At 38.6% G+C, this 23047-nt stretch overlaps 1 protein-coding gene across 1 annotated transcript; it reads left to right on the top strand.

Annotated features, from left to right (window-relative positions):
* Positions 1–3660: 3660 nt before the first annotated feature.
* Positions 3661–23043, top strand: LOC139962487 (cell division cycle 5-like protein). The gene is made up of 16 exons (XM_071962488.1): positions 3661–3819; positions 4773–4876; positions 5293–5454; positions 6480–6610; positions 7402–7730; positions 8169–8248; positions 8718–8793; positions 9411–9575; positions 9859–10030; positions 10816–10976; positions 12129–12309; positions 12874–12995; positions 13848–14021; positions 14680–14877; positions 16383–16595; positions 19455–23043. Exons 1-16 carry the CDS (start codon positions 3775–3777, stop codon positions 19584–19586), a joined length of 2445 nt encoding a protein of 814 aa, XP_071818589.1. The 5' UTR covers positions 3661–3774; the 3' UTR covers positions 19587–23043.
* The last annotated feature ends 4 nt before the right edge of the window (positions 23044–23047 follow it).

A 23047-nucleotide genomic window follows, 5' to 3' on the forward strand; every position in this document is an offset into this window, starting at 1 on the left:
GGAATATGCCTCCTCTGTTTGGGATCAACACAAAACAGGTTACATTAAAAAACTAGAATTGGTCCAGCGTAAAGCTGCTAGATTTGTGTGCAAGGACTATCGTCGTACAACTAGTGTGACAACCCTTCTTCAACAACTTACAGAAGAGACGGCTTAATTCATGATTAAAGTTGTTTGAAAAGCAGTGGCGGAGCTAGGGGTATTGGTCAAGGGGGGGGGGGATGGTCTGTAGGGCGCTTTCGACACTATCTAAGCGGAGCGCCACACAGGTTGGCGCGGAGCGTACAGAACTTTTTTGAATAAAGATACTCCCTAGATCGCCGGAAATGACCCTTTACGGGCCTTGCTAATTTGCAGATAAACGAAGAATAAATAGGTGTCATCGCCATTTGTGACAACTCGGAAGTTTATATGGGTGTTAAAAGTACTGTACATGCCCTTCATCACAATCCCTGCGGTATCTTTGTGAGTACTCATGTTTTCGTAGCCCTGGTACAATGCCTGTTGTGCCTATTAGGTATTCTGGACCTGTAAATGCCAGCATTACAACATCTGGGGGACAACATTTTGCCAACACCTATATTGGCAGAAATAAATATAAATTAAAAACCGCCATTAGAGCATTTTGTCGGAAAATTACACCAACAAAATGTGCCGACAAATGTCAATAGGTAGATGAGAGCGCAATAAAAAAGTCAATAATCGCGAATAAGTAAAATGTGGTAAAAAGCTGAAAAGGGCGCCAGCAGTCCATTTGAGTCCGTCGGAGGGGGGGGGGGGATCCGCCCGACTGTATGGACGCTCCGCCACTGTTCATAAGGCTATTAACAACTAATTAGTGGCTCTACCAGTTCCTGATTTTGTTGACATTACCAACTATAGTTCGCACCAGATCGTCATTTGCTAACGGTTTTAGTTACAGACAAGTTAGTGTTAATGTAGATGCTTTTAAATGTTTTTTTTTTGGCCAAGAACAACTCAAGATTGGAATACTTTCTTCTGTCTGAAAACTGATCATCAGAGTGGACCCGAGGTGTTTTCTCTCTGTTAGGCTTATGCATGTTGCGTGCCTGTCCCATGTGCAGTAATAACCATCTAGTTGGTGTTTGCATAGAACAAGACAAGACATTTATGACCAGCAGTTTTCATCATCACACCGTACACAGAACGCCCAGATCTGTACACAACATTGATATCGCTCTAAACCTAGTTGTATCCCCAAAATGGAACAACGTTGTATCGTCATTTAGAGAGCAGACCGTTCTACAATGTCGACCAGACATTCGTGTTATGTCCGGCAGCATCTGCTTAGTATGTATGCGCTCCACTGCCCCCCCCCCCAACATACACATTCAAGAAGTATCAGTTTCATAACTGTTGTTGTTCATATAGTGGTACTATGACCAACACACGTAGGCCTACGGCAGGGTTGTCCAACCTTTTGCAGAGAAGGGCCACATGGAATGATTATGATGAAGGAGGGAGCCGCATGAACCCTACGCTCGATTTTCGATTTTTTGCGCGAAGCCTAAGGCAACAAAATGTGAGCACTGCGCGCGGAGCGCACTGATTTATTTTCCTTCCTGATAAAACAGATGAATAAAGTCCAACCGCCCCTCCCCTTCCCCTCCGCTGAGAGAGTGTCACACAAACTGACCTGTATGCAGTTTTTTGGACCCAGAAGGTTCGAATGATTGATTATAAAGCTTCAAATTGTTATCAATAAATCTGCTCACTAAATTTCACACCGTAGAGCATCTCTGGTGGGCCGGACGCAACCCTGCGGCGGGCCGGACTGTGGCCCGCAGGCGAATTTCTTTTTCCTGAACCTTTCGGGCAGTGTACGTGGAGTTTAACCAATCAGAGCGAGGCTGTGTTGATGACGTTCTACGTGCTTACCAAATGTTGAAGTGGGGAAATCACATTCGATAAGTCAACATCATTGTTGTACTACAACAGAAAGTATTAAGGTATGTAGGCCTTGCACTAATAACATTATACTGAATCATTGTGCACAACTTACGTGACGTTTGCATCGGTTTTTTTGTTGAAAAACGGCGATGTATGATCGCTGTGAATTTCAAGTTGTTGCTATAGTGCTAAGATTATTAAATTTTGACTCACTCGTCAAGTTGCTGTTTGCAAGTAAAAAAGTAATTTTAGTTGGCCGTTTAATCATATATTTTTTAAAAAGTCTTTGTCTGATCCTGTATTTAATTGTAATTTTGATTTTCTGCGCCTGGAACTGTGTTTAGGAATCGACTAACATCAGTTAGATAAAATATATTTGACTTTCTTTACTTGTAAATTATCATTGGTTTATTTATTAAAAATCCTGCTCTATGTGTTAATAATTGGAGACCTAACGGAGGTCCGATTGCAATGAAATAACTTTTCCTACAGCAACTCCTTGAGAGAGACGAGGTCCAGTAATTAACGGTTCATTGTGGAAACTGCCAAATATTTGTTGTAAACTGATGAGCGATTTATGTAAAAAAGAGTGCAAGCACTGCCCTTGTTTTATTATGCAATAAATCCTCTCTTTTAAATTGTTCCAGAATGAATATCTGTTTCCCTTGTCTATTATTCTAGCCAGTCATCTGCCTTTAAATTAGGATAAACTTTCCTAAAACGGATGTACCACATTTTGGGACTGAGACCGATTTCCCTCTAATAAGATCTAGAAGGAAAATAAACAAATGAAACTATATATATTTTCGCCACACTATCTTCGGAGTTTCATATATAAGATGACCATGCACTAAAACCATGACATAACTTATAATATCGATTTTCAATTCATGATATAATACTTGGACATAACTACTTGGACATGAGAAAAATGGGGGAAAAATCCACACGGGGGCCTGAACTCGCGGACTTTCGTTTTCCACCTTATGTTATTGAAGCAACGCATTTACCCGACTGACCATCTTTACTGAGTAGTACGTCATCAACGCAGCCTCGCTCTGATTGGCTAAACTCCTCGTACACTGCCCGAAAGGTTCAGGAAAAAAAAATTCGCGGCCCGCAGGCCGTAGGTTGGACAACCCTGGCCTACGGGAAGCAGATTAGTGAGTAGTCTTCATGACCTTTACTTTCCCTTCAGTAGGCAACTTTTGTATTCACCACATAATGAAGAATATAACCACTGATGGAAAGTTAAGAACAGTGAAGATAAACATTGCCGTAGTTATATAACGCACATATATTATCCTCTCTTTGTCCCCCACTGTTTATCTCCTACCTCTCCTCTTCCCCTGCTCCTTTCTTCTCACCATCCCTTGTCTACTTATAATCTCCTTTCATCTATCTCATTGTGTTCACCGTGCTCATTAACCTGTCTGTATTCTGTGCGTGTTTTTGTCCCCTCTGTTACTGTAACTTGTCATTTAGCCTCTGAAGAAGATCCTGCTAGGATCGAAACGTCAGGCCAACTTACTTTTACACATTCTATTACACAGGCTCTCTAGTGGATAAGCAGTTTGTTAACAGTTTTATTTTATTTTGATGCCCATATATTAGATTAGACAAAATAGAAAAGAAACTTATAAATAAGTCCCAAAAGGCGCGCCATACCGGTAAAGGCAGTCAATGCGCGTTGTTCAGAACCCAGTTGTTTGCTTGCTTCATTACTATGATAGTATGTTCGTTATCATCGACCAATATTGCACTCTAACTTCAAGGTGACCCAAACTGGAACTGAACTGACGAGAGGGCTAAGTTTCCTAGCCAAAATTTCGATTCCGATCCCGCTTCGAAAGCAGTCTCATCATGCCGCGTATACAGATAAAGGGAGGGGTGTGGCGAAATACTGAGGTAAAGTTTATCTACGTATCTGTTAATTTTAAGTTATGAAGCTCAAAGAGGCTGTCTGCGTCTCGGGCCAAGGACCAAAATGTTACCAATCCTAGCGTTTTAAGAATTAACGTTAGGCTACAGTGTAGTACAGTTCCAATTTGGGCTAGCCTAACTTACTGTATGGCATGTTGGCGACAGCCATACGAATTTCACGAATCGAAAATAATCATCGACAAAATAAAGAAGCAAAATTTGTTGCTAATCACTCCAATAAAGCTCGCGAGATCCAACCAATCCCAGGTCTCGAAATTCAGCCATATGAAGGCCAAATGGCAAAATGCAATTGGATTTCACATGGCAAAAGGGGACAGTTTTCTATAGATCTGTAGACCTACAGTAACTTGGACATATATCTGTATTAAAAATCTCCTTATGCGTTCAATCTCCATAGTCAATATAATCTTTTTTTGATACCATTGTGTAGTATTGGTAGCCTAAGTAAATACACAATCATGACAATGTACTTTCTGGCGAGAATTTTGGCCCATTCGCAGAGTGCGAGCGATGAAAAATTCAGACAGTAAGATGGCCATTGTTTATCCAAAAAGTTAAAGTTGGAATATGCACAGGTATAACTGTTCGTTATACTGCATGCTGGATCACACTACTGTATGCCTACTATTACCGATGGCATGTAATGTTGCACTCGCCTCTCTTGCAAGTAACAATGCTGTAGCAATTCAAGCAGTTCCAAGGACACATTTAACAATCATTAGTAATTTCTTTGCTGTGCAGAGTTCCGCTTTAAGTAGGCTAGCGTTCATTGCTTTTTTACAGTACAGTGACCAATTTTGAATTTTGCTGAATATGTTTTGATAAACAGGCTTTGCTACTGTTTGAAAAAGATCAATGAATACTTGTTTAACCTTACATGTGACTCTTTATACATTTAAAATTTTTTTTATGAACAGGATGAAATTCTCAAGGCAGCTGTTATGAAATATGGCAAGAACCAGTGGTCACGTATTGCCTCTTTACTGCATCGAAAATCAGCAAAACAGTGCAAAGCCAGATGGTAAGTGAAGTTACTTTAACAGCTCAGGGAAACTTGTTATTTACTAAGACTTTTAACATGGCAGAATTTTAGTGTAGTCATTTAGCCACTTTTGCAGAGCTTCTTATCACACTGAGTGACATGTTGATAAGAAAAATGTGATATCATTGGTTTGTTTCTAATACTCACCTATTACAGAAAATGCTTTGTGTTCACATCTGGCCTAGAAATTTTGAGATTTCTGATGTAAGTTTCATAAAGTTTGACAAAGACTGTACATGCCGTAGCAGCAAGTCTTTGTAATTTGTATGGCAATTTAGTCTTTTTGAGTACTATTTTCTGGAAGCAAATCCAGATAAATTACAACCTGCATTTCTAGACTCTTTGTTACCCTTCACTGATTTCAACTTGTTTATTGCACCTTCTATCACAATAAGGTTTGAGTGGTTGGATCCCAGCATCAAGAAGACAGAGTGGGGCAGAGAGGAAGATGAGAAACTCCTCCATCTGGCCAAACTGATGCCCACCCAGTGGAGGACCATCGCTCCCATCGTCGGAAGGACCGCTGCTCAGTGCTTGGAGAGATACGAGATCTTACTGTGAGTACCGTAAGAAGTGCAATGATCGACTCTGGGTTACAAAACCTTGGGAACCATCCAAGCATAAGTTTGTGGGAAATTGATGGGCCCCAGTACAAAAAAGAAATAAGGATAGGAAATAGAAACGCCATTTTTTTTTTTTTCATAATAACCAAGAGGTTAAAAAGAAATGTGAAAATAGAAAACAGCACTGTCTGACTTTTTGTTGTAAAATAACCTTACGTATCGGGATACTCGATTGATTGCTTTGCAAACTACAGTACTCAATTGATTGCTTTGCAAACTATTCGATTGATTGAGTTGCAAACAACAGCAGAAGATCGAACTTTACCTAAAAGTTCTTGGAGAGAAATTGAAGAGAAATCAAAGGAGAATCATTTGTTGGAACCTGGAGCAACAGGTGAAAAAAAGATTGATTTGGGAGTGAATAATTATTAAATATGCCACACTGATGGAAATTGTCCTTAAACTACCTAGAATTGAAATTTTAGCAGCCTTAAAGTGTATCTATTCTACCACAGAGGTACATGTTAGCAGAGAAATATGACAAGCTTTTGTGTGATGGTTTAAATGTGTTTGACCTTCAGTCACAGCACACTGTAAGCAAAAGTAGACTAACATTGTCCATTTGGGAATGACCATTGTATCATTGCTGTTTTAAACAGGGATTGCTTCATATATATATGTAGATCATATAGTTAGTCCTCAAAAATCCAATGGTGTAGTGACCTAACAGATTTGGGGGAACCTCTACTTAACGACTCTTAAGTGCTTTAATCAATTATTATCGGAACAAAATTAGGTTGTGTGGATCCAAATTTAATGGTTTATTATATATATACAAAGAAGAGACTACAATGCAATTTCAGATCAAACCATTCAGATCCAAGTTATAGCTATTGTACCATACATTTTTACACTGACTGTACCTGCCATTATTCTGGTGGGAGTGATACTGATCCCCCTGTGTTAAATGTTATTCTTTTTTGAAATAACCTTTTTGATGCCTTTCTTTTCTCTATCAGGGATCAAGCCCAAAAGAAAGAGGATGATCCCGATACTACGGATGATCCAAGGAAGCTGAAGCCAGGAGAGATCGATCCCAATCCAGAGAACAAACCGGCCAGACCGGATCCGATCGACATGGATGAAGATGGTAAGTGACTCTTGCAGGGGATAATCTGCCTTGGTATTGACAGGAATGATAAAAGAGAGGGTATACAGTTATAGCATTGATTTTACACAGAAGCTACTTAACCATTTTGAATATTGGACTAATTAAGTCAAACATGAAAAAAAAAACATTTATCTGTAAATTGTAGACACTTAGTTGGTTCTTGTTAATAACCAAGCTTAAGAGATTAATGAGACTATATTGCAACATTTTAATACTTTCGAAGTGTATGATGTACAGTACAGTTTTATCTGTTCCTCCATCAGTCAAAGACAATTTCTGTGAAAACGTCTTCTGTATATGATAGTTCTCTGCAGTTTAACAGTCAGTCCCTGCTGTTATTGATACTTTGATCAATTTTCTTTCATTGCTGCTATTGATACTTTGATCAAGTTTCTTTCATTTTTCAAACCTATTTCAACATTTCCCAGATTGTCTGTTGTTACATTAGCTGTAATGGTATGAACACATTCTCTCTGTCAAATGCTGACCTTTTACACTATCGTTCTGTGTATTGTGTTCTCTTTTTCACCTGGTACGCCGGTAACAACTCTCTCCATGCTGACATGGGCTTCATACAATTTACTGTAGTCTTACCCTACCAGATCTAGAACCATCAACTTGTACCACTGACTAGGAATGCACAGGCATTAAGAATTTCAAATCTGGTGCATCCCCACTGCTGTGTTAAGTCCTGAAATGGTAACAGACATGTTGCTGTCGGCAACTTAGTCTTGCTTTTCTTACACATCCCCAATTCTCTCCACACGTAGAACTGGAAATGTTGTCCGAGGCGAGGGCCCGCTTAGCCAACACGCAGGGAAAGAAAGCCAAGCGTAAAGCCAGAGAGAAACAGCTGGAAGAAGCAAGACGTCTGGCCGCCCTCCAGAAGAGGCGAGAGCTCCGAGCAGCCGGAATCGAGGTACGAAAGAGACGAAGGAAGAGACGAGGCGTCGACTACAACGAGGAGATTCCATTCGAAAAGAAACCAGCCCCGGGATTCTATGACACTTCGAACGAAGAATTGGATAAGGAAGAGTTGAACTTTAAGAGGTTACGGATGCAGGACCTGGACAGTACCAGACGAGATGAGCAAGAAGAGGTAAACTCTATGACATTTGTCGCTCAGGATACTTTAAAAACAATCTCAACTCTGTTACAATTGTGACGTCAAAGAGTGACAATTATATTTAGATACTTGTGATTTGCTGTGTTATAGTTACAAAAATTCAATTTTAATGTAACAGAAAGAGACCATTGAAATGAATGCTACCTTTTTAAATGTCTGTTGGTTAGGCATGCAACAGAGAATACCACATTGGCTAGGAACCAGTGATTGTAGGAATACAAGTAAGATACTCTAGCATCTGAGCTATTCTTCCCTCCAATGGGGAGGGGGGGGGGGTGTGGAGGGGGATCAAATCCATTTCCACCTTTTCTTTGCTAGAGGGTTTTTATCAGCAGCCATAATGAAATCATCCTTTTCAGGTCTGAATATATAACTGACTAACTCAACAATCCAATTATTTGTTCTTCTCAGAGAGAAAAGAAAAAGGACAGACAGAGGCAGAAGAAACGAAAGGAAAACGACATGCCAGGAGCAATCGCTGCGGTTAACAAGTAAGCAGATGAATGGGTAGTAAATCCTGAGAGGGCGTAAAACTTTGATAAGCGTGTAGGATAATGTGTACAAAGGCTGTTTGAAATGACTTTACCATTAATTTTATTTGGTGACCGAAGTTTGTGTTTGGGAGTGATTTGTCGTCCATAATCTGTTGGGATGTTGAACTCCAAACTTTAGAATGGATATTTTTTGGCTAATAGTGATATATGAGACATGATAATATTCAGCTTTTTTGTTATGTCCTGATTTATGTATCTATAGCTTTGAAATAAGGTACGATTTATGTGATTTGGCTCTCAGGCAACTCGAAGGGAGCTATTTTTTGGTCTTATAACAGGGTGGGGGAGGAGGGGGGAAGATGGTGCTATGTTCCTTTTCTGGTAAATTGTCAAGTTAAACTGTAAGTAGTGTACTAGGTAAGAATCCTCAATAATTATCTACCTTTCATTTCCTTGCTTTCTACAGATTATCAGAGCCACTTAAGAAGAGAAGCAAGTTGGTGCTCCCAGCACCACAGATATCAGATGCAGAGGTAGAAGAGGTAAGTCCTTCCTCCATCCACAGCTCTCAGTCTTTGATTATTCTAATTACAAATCCTGTGGCAGAGAGTTGAAAGACGCTGAGTAAAACAGGCTTGCCTTTTGTTTTGGTGACTCCATCATAATCTGTTTCATCGCTGATCCAGATACCTATTTCTTTGTACTCTTTGGTTCTGTTTCAAGTTATTCAAAATGCAGTGACTTTCTCTGCAATTATCCATATATCACCTGTGTAGTCATGGAAGTCAACAATTATGTGCAATTGGCACAAATTATGAACTAAGTGATAGTGAATTCTTACAGAGAGCATTGTACCAATAAAAAAGAGATATAAAGATAACAATGTTCAGAAAAAGGGTAATTGGTGAAGTGGGAGGCAAAACTGTTGGTGATTTTAGATTTTTTATGTCTATGGACAGAAGTAGAAGTAGAGTAAGCAAATGGACAAAAAATTGGTCTCAAATGATGTGTGTATTTTCAACATTCTTTATTTACTCATGTATTGTTTTGAAAGAATTTTAATTCTGAATTTAGATAATAAAAAGAAAAAAGATGAAGACCAATTTGTTACTATACTATCCCACTTTCGAATGCAAGGAATATATCTTTTTAATTGCAGGTGGTAAAAATGGGTCAAGCTAGTGAGAATGCAAGACAGATCGCTACAGAAGCCAGTGGTGAGGACAGCGCCTCCCAGGCTCTACTGAGTGACTATTCAGCGACACCTGGCCCTGCAGGCCTCAGGACTGCTCGAACACCAGCTACGCAGGACAATGTCCTTCAGGTAGATAAATTATGCATTACATTATCTAATTACTTACTCTTCTGAGCTCGGAGTCTTGAAAAGGCCTATTGAAGTGTATTCATTTTACTGGTTTGTTCTTTTGGGTTGTAAGCTTCGGTCAAATAGATTACAAGTTAACAAAGTCATTTTGCGCTTCAAGCCAGTTAGGTAAGTTGAGAATGTTCGCTTGGGATAGAACCTTAAATGTCATTTTAAAGCCTCAGAAATGTTCAAAGTTTGAATGACATACAGCTTAAATTTTTTATTGTTGTCTTTTCATCAGGAAGCTCAGAATATCATTGCTCTCCAGAATGTAGACACCCCTTTGAAAGGAGGTCTGAACACCCCCATCGCTGAGAGTGACTTTGATGGCATAACACCAAAACGTCAGGCTCTGGCCACCCCAAACACTGCATTTAGCACACCGTTTAGGACACCAAGTCATGGAGCTGATGGTATGTTTCCAAAGAAGAAGTACATAGAAGCACATATGTTGGACAGATTTTTAAGGATTGCTCTGGTTTTTCTCTTGGACAATCACATCTTACTGTTCGGTTGTCCGAACAGCAAATTTGGTTGTCTGAAAAAGTGAAGCAAAATAACAAAGAATAACCAATATGTATACTGTAGGAGAGGCATTATATGTGGATCATAGGCCTAAGGGTTTTGTTGTTTTTTGTTTCAATCTCTCCAAGTGATGCAGGTAGATACCAAATTGATCATTTTAGTTATTTTCAGGGTATTTAGTTATGATCCAATCTGAATTTCATGAAAACAACTAGTTGTCTGCCGGACGACCACCAAAGCTGATCTTTGTTTTCCGAACAGAAATTTGGTATTCTGGGACCATACAACCACCAATAAACTTTGCCACGATTTGCCTAAAGTGGTAGAAGAATATTTATCAGTACTGAAATGTTTAACGCAAGTCAGATTTTACTTCACAGTAGAATGCATATCCAGGCCTCGTCAGAGACAGTAAATGTTGGTAGATGAGAAGCCCTGTTCTCATAAAATAATGTTATCAAAAAGGTATTTAATTTGCCGCTCAAAACTTAAGGACTTTACAGTCTCATGGGACTTTCTGCTTGACAAACTCTGCTTTTATGATAAATGAATGTGAAACTATCATTTGTTTCCCTCTCAACTTTGTAGTACTACATTGGCTTTCATTTACTGTGTTTTTTTGTTTTTTGTCTTGAATAAATTCATTGTTTGTTTTGGTTTTTTCAATTGACAGGTATGACACCCAGATCGGGTATGACACCGAGAGGGACACCTCGTCCAGGGACCATGGGCTCAGCGACCCCTGGATCAACTCCTCTCAGAGATAATCTAAATATCAACACAGAGGATGCTCTAATGGAGTACGACAGCCAGAGAGAGGCTAAGAGGCAAATGGTAAGTTAGGTTTACTCCTTAGTATGATAAAGTAATGTTTATATGTCCCAAGCCTACTGCTTGCAGGGTATAATTTATCCAGTATCGAATCGCAAAATGCTGTACACATCGGTCAGCTTGTTGCTATACAAGTGTAAAGATGTTTAGCAGTTTTCAACACAGGAACTATGGTATTCATTGAGAGAAAAGAATTCAGAACCTTTGAAAATGTTACAGAAAATTTGAACACTAAATTATTCCTTGGTTTGGCCTGTAAGATTTCCAAAATGGTTTGGCTCACACATTGTCTAATTAGCATTAAACACTCTAGGTGAACTTTGAAAAGTTTTATGTATGTATGTATGTATTTTAGATCCTCCTGCAAGCAGGAACTCGCGAAGAAGCCTCATTGGCTTATCAAAGCTGCAAGCTGACCAAAGTCAGTCTCTTACATTCATATTTAATGTCCATTATTATAAATTGTCAATTGTCAACAACTCTGTAACCGGACAACATACATTAATCTGTGAGTGACTCGAACCGGGGACCTTATGGAAGGCACCGGCGTTTACCACTGAGCTAACACTCCATAAAGGGTTTTAGGGTTAATATTGCCACTGATTGCAGCATTGTGAGAGAGAAGGAATCCCTCATTGTATTTCATGAAACATTGGATTAAATTACAGGAGAGAGACTCACATATTTGGTGCTATTTCTGGTATCGTTGCTATTTGATTTGCTATTGGTGGCTATTTGATACTGCTGGTGGTGATTGTTGGCTATTTTGTGCTATGAGTGGTGACTGATGCTATTGATGGGAAATTCAATTGGCATCTATGATATAAGGGCAAAAAATAAACTGTAAAGCTGTTTGAAGAAAGAAGAGAAGTGTCCCCTCGGTTTAATGAATCGGTGGATTTGGCTTTAATAGACATTGCTGAATGGTGTTTCACACAGGTCTAACAACTGAAGGTAAGATAGTCCATTTCAATAAACTCCCCATGTGAAACCTCAAATTCATTCCCCCCCACCCGGCCCAGTGTTGCAGATTAACAGGGGCACATAAATTCTGCTAGATCCACAAGTTATTTAAAGGTCTTTGCTGATGATAAATATCAACAATTTTTTAGCAACAGCGAAAAATCCATTCATTTAATTCATTCTCATCCCCAGAGAGAACAAAAGATGGAGCTGAAGAAAAGTTTGGCCGGACTACCAGTGCCGCGGAACGATTTTGAAATAGTGATCCCAGAGAATGAGGATGGGTTACAAGAAGAGGTAGAAATCGACCCCCATTATGTGGAGGATGCGGCTGATATAGAGCTCAGGAGACTCCAGATCATAGAAGAGAAAAGTAAATCTTTTAAACCTATTTCTCTGTGATCATCCAGTTCACATTTTTCATTCATTTCTTTATTCCAATATAAATTTACAGAGAAATTTATAAATAGGATAAAAATATAACCGTATACAGAACATCAAAAATACAGGTTAAGTCATATAAAAGTTTATGAGATTAAGATAATAATGAACGATAACAAAAAGCGTTACAAAAGTTATCAAAATTATCAAAAAGCTACAACAAAGGATCTAAGAAGCTGTCTTTACCAGTTTGCATTAATATACCATATTTGTATATTTAATAATTGTGTAATAATACGAAACAATCAACTTTTCTTAAATTAATGTTGTTATATATTATTTCTACATTGTAATCTTAACTATCCTCTGTGTAAACAACATGTTTGGGTGAAGCAAGTTCCAAAATATGGTTACATTGCTACGGTTACATTGCTAAGAATTCTTGAATTTTGGACGATTTTTCGTCTAACTTTTGTCTCTTAGAAGGATGTATACCTCTTGCAAGGTTTGGTCTTCCTTTTAAGCTTTCACTTCTGTTTCAACTGTTTCTTTTTAGGGGTAGAGGAAATGAGAAGGAGATCTCAGGTGATGCAGAGAGCGTTGCCAAGGCCGACGGAAATCAACATGGCCATCTTGAGGCCCAAGGATCTGGACACTACCATGACTGATCAACAGAAGGTAGATAATGAATATTCATAAGCAGTTATTCAGAGTTATGCTGTCGGCAGTGGCTGAGCTAGGGATATTGGTCAGAGGGGGCGAGAATGGTCTGTAGGGGCTCTTTGGACACTATCTAAGCGGAGCGCCACCACAGGTTGGCACAGAGCGTACAGAAATTTTTTGAGTAAAGATACTCCCTAGATGGCTGGAAATGACCCTTTGCGGCCTTGCTAATTTGCAGATAAACAAAGAATAGGTGTCATCGCCAACAAAATGTGACAAATGTCAATAGGTAGATGAGAGCGCAATCAAAATGTGAATAATCGCAAATAAGTAAAAAATGATAAAAAGGTGAATAGGGCGCCAGCAGTCCATTTGAGTCCGTGAGGGGGGGCATCCGCCCCCCTGACTGTATGGCCGCTCCGCCACTGGCTGTCGGCCATGTATTCGAGGTGTTCTCTTGTTCAAGGCTTGTCTTATTAACTTGATGTCGACTATGTTCATAAGGTCATACGTGTAAATATTGCTTGGTAGAATTATGGTGTAATTCTGATGCAAACTTTGAAGTTTTGCAAACGAACACAAAGATGCATTGCATTTGAACGTTTGGGACACAAAATATATTATCTTACCGGATGAAACGGCTAGCAGTTACACCAGTGTAGTTAGTTCCAGTGTTTGTTTTTGAGGAGGCCCATAGTTTTGTGTATCCAGTGTATTGCTCGACTAGTTGTCGGCTGAAGCCTCGGTGTCTGTGAAAAGATCTGCTAATATGTGAACATGTGTTTGTATTTCGAGCTCCATGATCCATTCGGCGTGTTTTTTAACTTTTGCAATGTTGTTTTGTCTGGTCTGCCTCAATCCTTACAGGCAGAAGAGATCATAAAGGAGGAGATGATCACGATGCTCCACTTCGACGGCTTCAAGAACCCGGTCACGGATCAGAGCATCAACAAGAAGATGGAGAAGAGCGTGCAGGCAACGTACGCAGCTTACCTAGAGCAGCACCCTTACAAGGAAGTGACAGAGGAGGAAATCACAGAGGTGAGAGGATGGAGAGTAGGCTAGTTTGAAAGACTTTCCTGGGGATCATTTATAAAATGAAATACTTGTAACAAGTCTCTTGAGAAATCTCTAGAATGAGCCGATTAACCTCTTTCCTGGGGATCATTTATGAAGTGAAATACTTGTAACCAGTCTCTTGAGAAATCTCTGGAATGAGCCAGATGAACCTCTTGTGTTTGTTTTGTTTATAACTGTTTGTGCCTCAGTATTTTTAATTGTTCTGTTCAGAAGATAGAGGGTTTAGGATGCTTTCACCATGATCTTTTTTTAACTCACTATTCTTGATTCTTTGTGGATGAATATGGATAAGGCATGTATCAAGCCTGTTCATCACGAACAAAAGTTTTCACAATTCTGAGGCAATTCGTGAAGGAAGGGATGGCATTGATACCAGTGGGATCAATTTTATTTTTTTATGATTTCTCTCGAAAAGGCCAGGGAACTGCTCCAGCAGAAAATGGAATTAGTGAAGGAAGGGATGGGTCATTAGTAAACCAGAGGGATCAATTTTAATCCATGTTTTTCTTTGTTTCATTAAGGCCAGGTAACTGCTCCAGAAAATGGAATTGGAAGGGATGGGTCATTAGTAAACCAGAGGGATCAATTTTAATCCATGTTTTTCTTTTGTTTTATCAAGGCCAGGGAATTGCTGAGACAGGAGATGGAGGTGGTGAAGGAAGGCATGGGTCATGGTGACCTCTCGTTGGATGCATACTCTCAGGTCTGGGATGAATGTCAGAGTCAGGTGCTTTACCTTCCATCTCAGAAGCGTTACACCAGAGCTAACATGGTCAGTAAAAAGGAGAGGATAGAGTCTGCTGAAAAGAAACTGGAGGTGAGTTTTAAACCCTTTTATGGGCCTCTGGAAAGATTGAAAAGATATGGGGAAAAAAGCAGGAGAATTCCTTGTGTTTATATTTAATTAACACTTATTCAGCTTGGTTAATTTCCATGCTTTTGCAAAGGGTAATAGGATCCATTGTTACTCTTAAGTTATCATTGAGATACTTAAAGTGAACAAATGTATGTGATTTCTGCCAGTTTCAAGAATGGTGTTTTTGTATTGATTTCCTTTCTGGTGGGGGGGGGGGGTGGGGGAGTTGTGTGTGGAGAGCTGGCATTGCCAGATGGCAGAGAATGAATAGGTGTAGGTGAAGAGATGTCTCCATACGACTCGTGTGAAAAGGAAAAAAGAAAGGGAATTTGACCATTTGGTATTGGTAAAAGAGTCCAAGCATGATCTTGGTGATATGTTGTGATGTATGGTCTTTCACTGTCTGTATCAACTTATGTATAATAGCTTCAATAAAGTTCAGCTGATAGGAACAATTAATAGAGATTGTCTGTTACATCTGAGATAGAGAGAGACAGCAGTACCAGAAGGTATGGAATGAAACTAAGATGAAGAAAGGATTGGTTGACTGGTGTGTAAAGACTGGTGTGTAAAGACTGGTGTGTAAAGGACAAATGGAAGGACATGTGGCCATTGGGAAGCGTGTTAGGTCCAATCCATCAATCACCCTGCCAGATTCTGGCTTGCTAATTTCTCTGCATCGTATTACCTATGCAAGGAGCAATTTATCCAGTATTGCTTTGCAAAATGCTATATAGCTTGGGCAAATTGCTGTACAAATGCAAAGATATATAGCAGGTTTGTACACAGTGCTGATAGTACTTTATAAGAGACAAACATTTCAGAAACTTGAAACTGGTACACAAACTTTAAACACTAATGTATTCCCTGTCATGCATAGTCTTCTTGCTTCAGTGGACATGTAGGTCCTTGCTGCTCAGTTAATGAGCCTGCAAAGCAGTGGTCACATCACGATGCACACAATAGTACCCGCTAGCAACCAATTTCTGCATTGAAAGAAGATCCTGCTAGGAGCAAATAAAACACACCCTCAGAAATTCATTTGTATATATAGCAACTGAACTTGATTGACATTTGAAATGAATTTCGGAGAGGGATTGACTCAGTGGTATGAATGGGCCCGGAAAACAGACTAGCAAATCTCATTGTGATCAGCTGCAGTCTTACCATCTCAAAGGAACATTAGATATTTCATTTATCAAGTTTGATTTCCCAATGAATCCTTGTTGTTATTACAGTTTACTTACATGGTCCCTGAAGAGGCCAAGCATCACAGTGAAGTGTAGTGATTGCGGTTACCTTGTGACTTACAGTTCCTCTATCTGTATCAACAGATATATACAAAAAGGAATCATTGTAGTTAAACTTCTAATCGTTGTTTATTCATGTCATTTTGAGCCTCGTCCGTCACTCTGTCTGTCCCTCGTTACCGGGATTATGATTGTTTTTCATCCTTTGATATGTAGATGAACAGAGGCGTGATGACAAGAGAAGCCAAGAAAGCGGCCAAGATGGAGAAGAAGCTGAAGATTTTTCTGGGAGGCTATCAGTCCAGGGCCATGGGGCTGATCAAACAGTTGGAGGATAACTGTGAACAAGTGGAGCAGTCATTCGTAGAACTCGAGACATTCCAAAGCTTGAGAGATAACGAGCAGACAGCGATACCGAAACGACTTGAGGTATGGGATGTGTTATTAGTGTAGAGTATAATAGTGTTTATGTATACCAGGTGTAACTCAAAATGACACTTGAGGTACGTGATGGGTAAATAATGTGTAGAGTATAATAGTGTTTATGTATACCAGGTGTAACTCAAAATGACACTTGAGGTACGTGATGGGTAAATTATGTCTGGAGTATAATAGTGTTTATGTATACCAGGTGTTACTCAAAATTACGACTTGAGGTATGGGATGGGTAATTAGTGTGTAGAGTATAATAGTGTTTATGTATACCAGGTGTTACTCAAAATTACGACTTGAGGTATGAGATGGGTAAATAGTGTGTAGAGTATAATAGTGTTATGTATACCAGGTGTAACTCAAAATAACACTTGAGGTATGTGATGGGTAAATTATGTCTGGAGTATAATAGTGTTTATGTATACCAGGTGTAACTCAAAATGACACTTGAGGTATGTGATGGGTAAATAGTGTGTAGAGTATAATAGTGTTATGTACTACAGGTGTAACTCAAAATGACACTTGAGGTATGGGATGTGTTAATAGTGTAGAGTATAAAAGTGTTTATGTATGACAGGTGTAACTCAAAATGAAACTTGAGGTATGTGATGGGTAAATAGTGTGTAGAGTATAATAGTGTTTATGTATGACAGGTGTAAATCAAAATGACACTTGAGGTAGGTGATGGGTAAATAGTGTGTAGAGTATAATAGTGTTATGTACTACAGGTGTAACTCAAAATGACTCTTGAGGTATGGGATGTGTTATTAGTGTAGAGTATAATAGTGTTTATGTATGACAGGTGTAACTCAAAATGACACTTGAGGTATATGATGGGTAAATAGTGTGTAGAGTATAATAGTGTTATGTACTACAGGTGTAACTCAAAATGACACTTGAGGTATGTGATGGGTAAATAGTGTGTAGAGTATTATAGTGTTATGTATGACAGGTGTAACTCAAAATGACTCTTGAGGTATATGATGGGTAAAAAGTGTGTAGAGTATAATAGTGTTTATGTATACCAGTTGTAACTCAAAATGACACTTGAGGTATGTGATGGGTAAATAGTGTGTAGAGTATAATAGTGTTATGTATGACAGGTGAAACTCAAAATGACACTTGAGGTATATGATGGGTAAATAGTGTGTAGAGTATTATAGTGTTATGTATGACAGGTGAAACTCAAAATGACACTTGATGTATGTGATGGGTAAATAATGTGTAGAGTATAATAGTGTTATGTATGACAGGTGTAAGTCAAAATGACACTTGAGGTATGTGATGGGTAAAAAGTGTGTAGAGTATAATAGTGTTATGTATGACAGGTGAAACTCAAAATGACACTTGATGTATGTGATGGGTAAATAGTGTGTAGAGTATAATAGTGTTTATGTATGACAGGTGAAACTCAAAATGACACTTGAGGTACGTGATGGGTAAATAGTGTGTAGAGTATAATAGTGTTATGTATGACAGGTGAAACTCAAAATGACACTTGAGGTATATGATGGGTAAATAGTGTGTAGAGTATAATAGTGTTATGTATGACAGGTGAAACTCAAAATGACACTTGAGGTATATGATGGGTAAATAGTGAGTAGAGTATAATAGTGTTATGTATGACAGGTGAAACTCAAAATGACACTTGAGGTATGTGATGGGTAAAAAGTGTGTAGAGTACGACAGTGTTATGTATGACAGGTGAAACTCAAAATGACACTTGAGGTATATGATGGGTAAATAGTGTGTAGAGTATAATAGTGTTATGTATGACAGGTGAAACTCAAAATGACACTTGAGGTATATGATGGGTTAATAGTGTGTAGAGTATAATAGTGTTATGTATGACAGGTGAAACTCAAAATGACACTTGAGGTATGTGATGGGTAAATAGTGTGTAGAGTGTAATAGTGTTTATGTACACTAGGTGTAACTGAAAATAACACTTGAGGTATGTGATGGGTAAGTAGTGTGTAGAGTTTATTAGTGTTTGTATGACAGTTGTAACTCAAATAACACTTGAGGTATGGGATGGGTAAATAGTTTTTAGAGTGTAATAGTGTTTATGTATACCAGGTGTAACTCAAATAACACTTGAGGTATGGGATGGGTAAATAGTATTTAGAGTGTAATAGTGTTTATGTATACCAGGTGTAACTCAATTAACACTTGAGGTAAGGGATGGGTAAATCGTGTGTAGAGTATAATAGTGTTTATGTATACCAGGTGTAACTCAATATGACACTTGAGGTTTAAGGTAATTGATTACTTAACCACTGTCAGCATAGACTCTGTTGGTTCGCAAACATGCATTAACTCTGAGGTCACAATTCATCGACACGTAACTGAGTTACCTTTATTTACAATTGATATGGACCAGTGCTGGTATGTCACATGCAGGCAATGAAATGTGGTGTCAGGAAGATTGCGATTGTAAAGCCCGAAGTGAAGTGTGTATGTTATTCAGGAAATATTCCATGGTGCTTCCCAAATAATATAAATGTTGTGTTTTACATCAGTAACAGATTAGCCTGAAGTATTGATTGAACTGTTAGCTATCATCGAGCCAAGTTCTTTGCCCACCCCTGCAAAGAACTGCCTTTTGAGATATTATTATATATATTATTATATGAGCTATATTAGTGGGCTGAAATATTGCATGTCAATGCATTTTATGTTTAACCCATTACACCTTCTTAATGCGACGTCTAATACACTTGGAAATATGTGTATAGTTCATATTCTGGGAAGTAAAGTTCACTTGAGCTTTCCTTATCGATGTTAATGTTGTATGTCATCCCCTTTATTCAGTCTACTGGAAGTATCACCATTTACTGTCTCTTTATGTTGCAGACTCTACGGGAAGACGTCAATCGCCAAACCGAACGTGAGAAATTGCTACAGAAGAAATACTCTGATCTGATGTACGAGAGGGACATCCTTGCTAGCCAGATACAAAGTGCCGAGGCAGAAAGAAGGAAATAGAATCACTTTGGGAAGCTACAAGAGAACACATGATAAATGGAGCTTAAAGAGGAGTATTTGGGGAAACTGTCTTTACAAGATTAGGACGTCTAACTCACTGCTCACCCAGTCAGTATGCCGTCTGCTCTCGGACAGCAAGAACAGAAACCGTCAATTTTAAGGCATTGAAGACTCGCCCCAAACCGTGTGCGGCCATCTGCAAAAGTTAACTTTCTGTTGCTTGCAAGTGACGTTTTGTGTCGTTACAAAATGCAGACAGTAATGAAACGTGATACCTTGTTATCTTTAGCTGGACCTGAGATGTCCATCACTGTATCGTTTGTATACTGTGCTGTGGATATTGACCGCAGCTGTATGTACTGACTAGGGTTGGGCGATATTTGCTTTTTAATGTCACGATTAATAGTTCAAAAATTATCGCGATATTTCGATAATTACGATAATTTTTTCTTGTTGTTTTTAGTGTGTTCGCGAACACACTAAAAACAACTGCCGATTTCCACCGGTGTTTTCACGCAGCAAACACACCGAGCATAATGGCGTGGGGTTCAGGGCCCGCTTTAGAGCCCCGTTGGGGTCAAGGGGTGGAACCCCTTTTGGGGTCCAGGGGCGAAGTCCCCCGGAAAAGTTAAGTATTTTTGCGTGTCTGGCGATAAAATATTCGCAATTGAGGACTCAAAATACTGACTAACTTTATGAATTTAAATTGTCACAAAACTGATGAAAGTTTTAAAATGACAAGTTAGAGTAGCTATATTATGTGATAAAATGAAAAGAGAATTAATCTGTCTTACAATCTTTATAAAGTTTTACTTACAAAACTGTCGATATTATGAAGCAAACTACGTTCGGCAAAGCCCCGTTTCTAGACTGCCTAACAATCAGTTTACAACTGCAGTGTTAACCGTACTTAAATATCACGGTAGGCTAATGTGCTTCAAATTTTCGCAGGTACCTTGCAAAACAACCCCCCTGTCTAACACCTGTTTGTTAACATTTTTGGCACGGTTCCAAAAAACTTTTCATGGAGTAAACTTTTTTGGCTCCACCCTAGAATTAATTAGGTCAGTCAGTAAAGGATCCGTAAAGTTATGCGAAATATTATCTTGGACGTTCAAGGAAAGTAGGTAAATATCCCCGTAACATTAAGGTAAGTAAAACACACCTCAAGCCAACTGACTCCTCCGCCTGAACAAAACAAACTATTCCCCATGATACACGAGGCACAGTCTATACCATACAGACATACTGTAGCACGATATCAAGGCCCCAATAGCTACAGTATGGCCATCTTTATGAAAGTAAACCTTGTAATTCCATGTTTTAGGCCACCTTAACTTAATGCTACATATTGTTTCCATGTCCTTGTAGAAATCGTCAACTTCGCAAAATACAATTAGTTGTGTTTTTGTTGTTACGTGAGATCCGTAACCGACGAAGTGGTTAGGCTACTTACTATACACTTAACTATGGTAGGATATTATTATTATTTTTTGTTGGAAATTCTAGAAAATACTTTCTTTCCCCCGCTTTACACCATATGTGGTCTTCTGGTTTATTCATAAATGGGTGTACTAGAGCCTTGTTTACATGACACTTGTTGCATTTAGCACGATATGCCAGTTTCGCGTGAATTTTTCGAAAGTATTTTGCTCGATCTTTCGTAAAATTAGAAAGGTGTACCAACTTACTTTTCGTACACAATTGGTAATTTCTCTACTGATTTTCAGAGTTTTGTTCTCTTTACAGTCAATGTTGTAAAGAACGGGTTTTCACGAAGTTCAAAAGTCAGTAAATGAAGTTGATAAAATATTTCTTTTCAACTTTCTTAACCATGGAATGCTAGAATAACATTTGTACACATAAAACGGAGATTTTTTTTCTACATCTATTTCAAATTTCTTTCACAAGAAATTATCGTCATTTGTTCAATCCTCAAAAAATATCGTCTTGAAAAAAAATTATCGCGATAATAATATTTTTTGATATATCGCCCAACCCTAGTACTGACTGTACACTAGTGTCTAATTACCGACAGTAGCAAGCTGTGTATGTATATATGTTCTGAGATCGATGGTGGTGTTTAACACTTCTGTTACACCTCATTCGAAAGTTGGTCAAATTACCGGCATAAGACGTTTCTTTTTGCGCGAGTCTTCACACCCTTTAAAATGCCTATGCGATGACACAGAAACTGCTACATATGCTCATGTGAATGTTTGCCAAAAATGATCAAAGTTTACGTTCCCTCATTTCATTTACATGTTAGGAATGTTTTGTGTGTTATTCATAATTCAGCGAGTCTTTGTGATTACATAAAAACACTGAGCAATGCTTGTTTTTGCTTCACTTTTCCTGGTCCCCTTTCAATGTGATAATATATTATCATTAACAGAATTAGCCAGCCCTGCTTGATAAAGACATTGTAAGTGTTTGGGTCTGTGGGACCCGGTTAAAGTAGGATGGTGACTTCGAAGTTTGGCCACTTAAGACTTAAAACACCCCAAAACTAAATCTTCTGGTAATAAATCATTTGAAAATATACTTGATATGGTGGGAGAATTTTGTTATAGTACGATACACGGCCAAACTTTCTTTCCTGCAAACTGTTTTCACGTTGTTTTCCAAGAAGATTCTTCGTGATTGTGGAACTGGTATTTCTTGCTAGAGTATTGTGAAGTTCGGACACGCAACCCACAGTGTGGCGCTGGTAAAAATTGGTGGCGCTGTTGCTCTTTCAGTAATTATAACAGACTTCATAGATCTTCGTCATTTTATTGACAAATATGTAAGTAATTTCTTGCACACGGGTCATTTTGGAGAGAAAATAACTGTAGCTTCGTACTTTTTGGTGAAATTTGGCTCTTCCTGTAGGTTTTCATGGTGAAAATCGTGTATTTCTTAGGGTGCCCGAACTTCGCAGTATGGCGAACTTCGCAATACTGACTATACTTGTAGAAAGTTATGAGATCTTTCGTTCGTACTATTTGTGTACATACTTAATCTGACCATCCAGTTTTTTGATGATTTTCATCCTTCTCACTTCTAATACAATTTGATACCTGTTGACAGAATTCAGACTGTTTGCATCGTTAACCATTTTCTTAAAATCATCCAGATGAGAATGAAAAGCGTTAAAATGAATTGGACCAACAATAAAGTTATTGACAAACATGATACTGGCACATATTGTATTTAATTAAATATAACATGAGGATAATCACATTGTAAATCTTGATGCCAGATATTAAACCATGTTGTTTTTACGTAGGTGATGCTTTTAATAATCTTGAATTATGCGTCATTCAAATCACTGTTTCATCACTAAATTAAAATGCATCCACATTAGCGCAAGTTGTATTTAACAGAAGTGCTTTGTAAACACTGCTACAGCAGTTGATGTTGTGTTCTTGGTATGAATTGTCAATTATGCTGATCATAAATAATAGAAAACAAACATG

The sequence above is a fragment of the Apostichopus japonicus genome, chromosome 21, assembly GCF_037975245.1.
Source record: "Apostichopus japonicus isolate 1M-3 chromosome 21, ASM3797524v1, whole genome shotgun sequence".
Lineage (NCBI taxonomy): Eukaryota > Metazoa > Echinodermata > Holothuroidea > Aspidochirotida > Stichopodidae > Apostichopus > Apostichopus japonicus.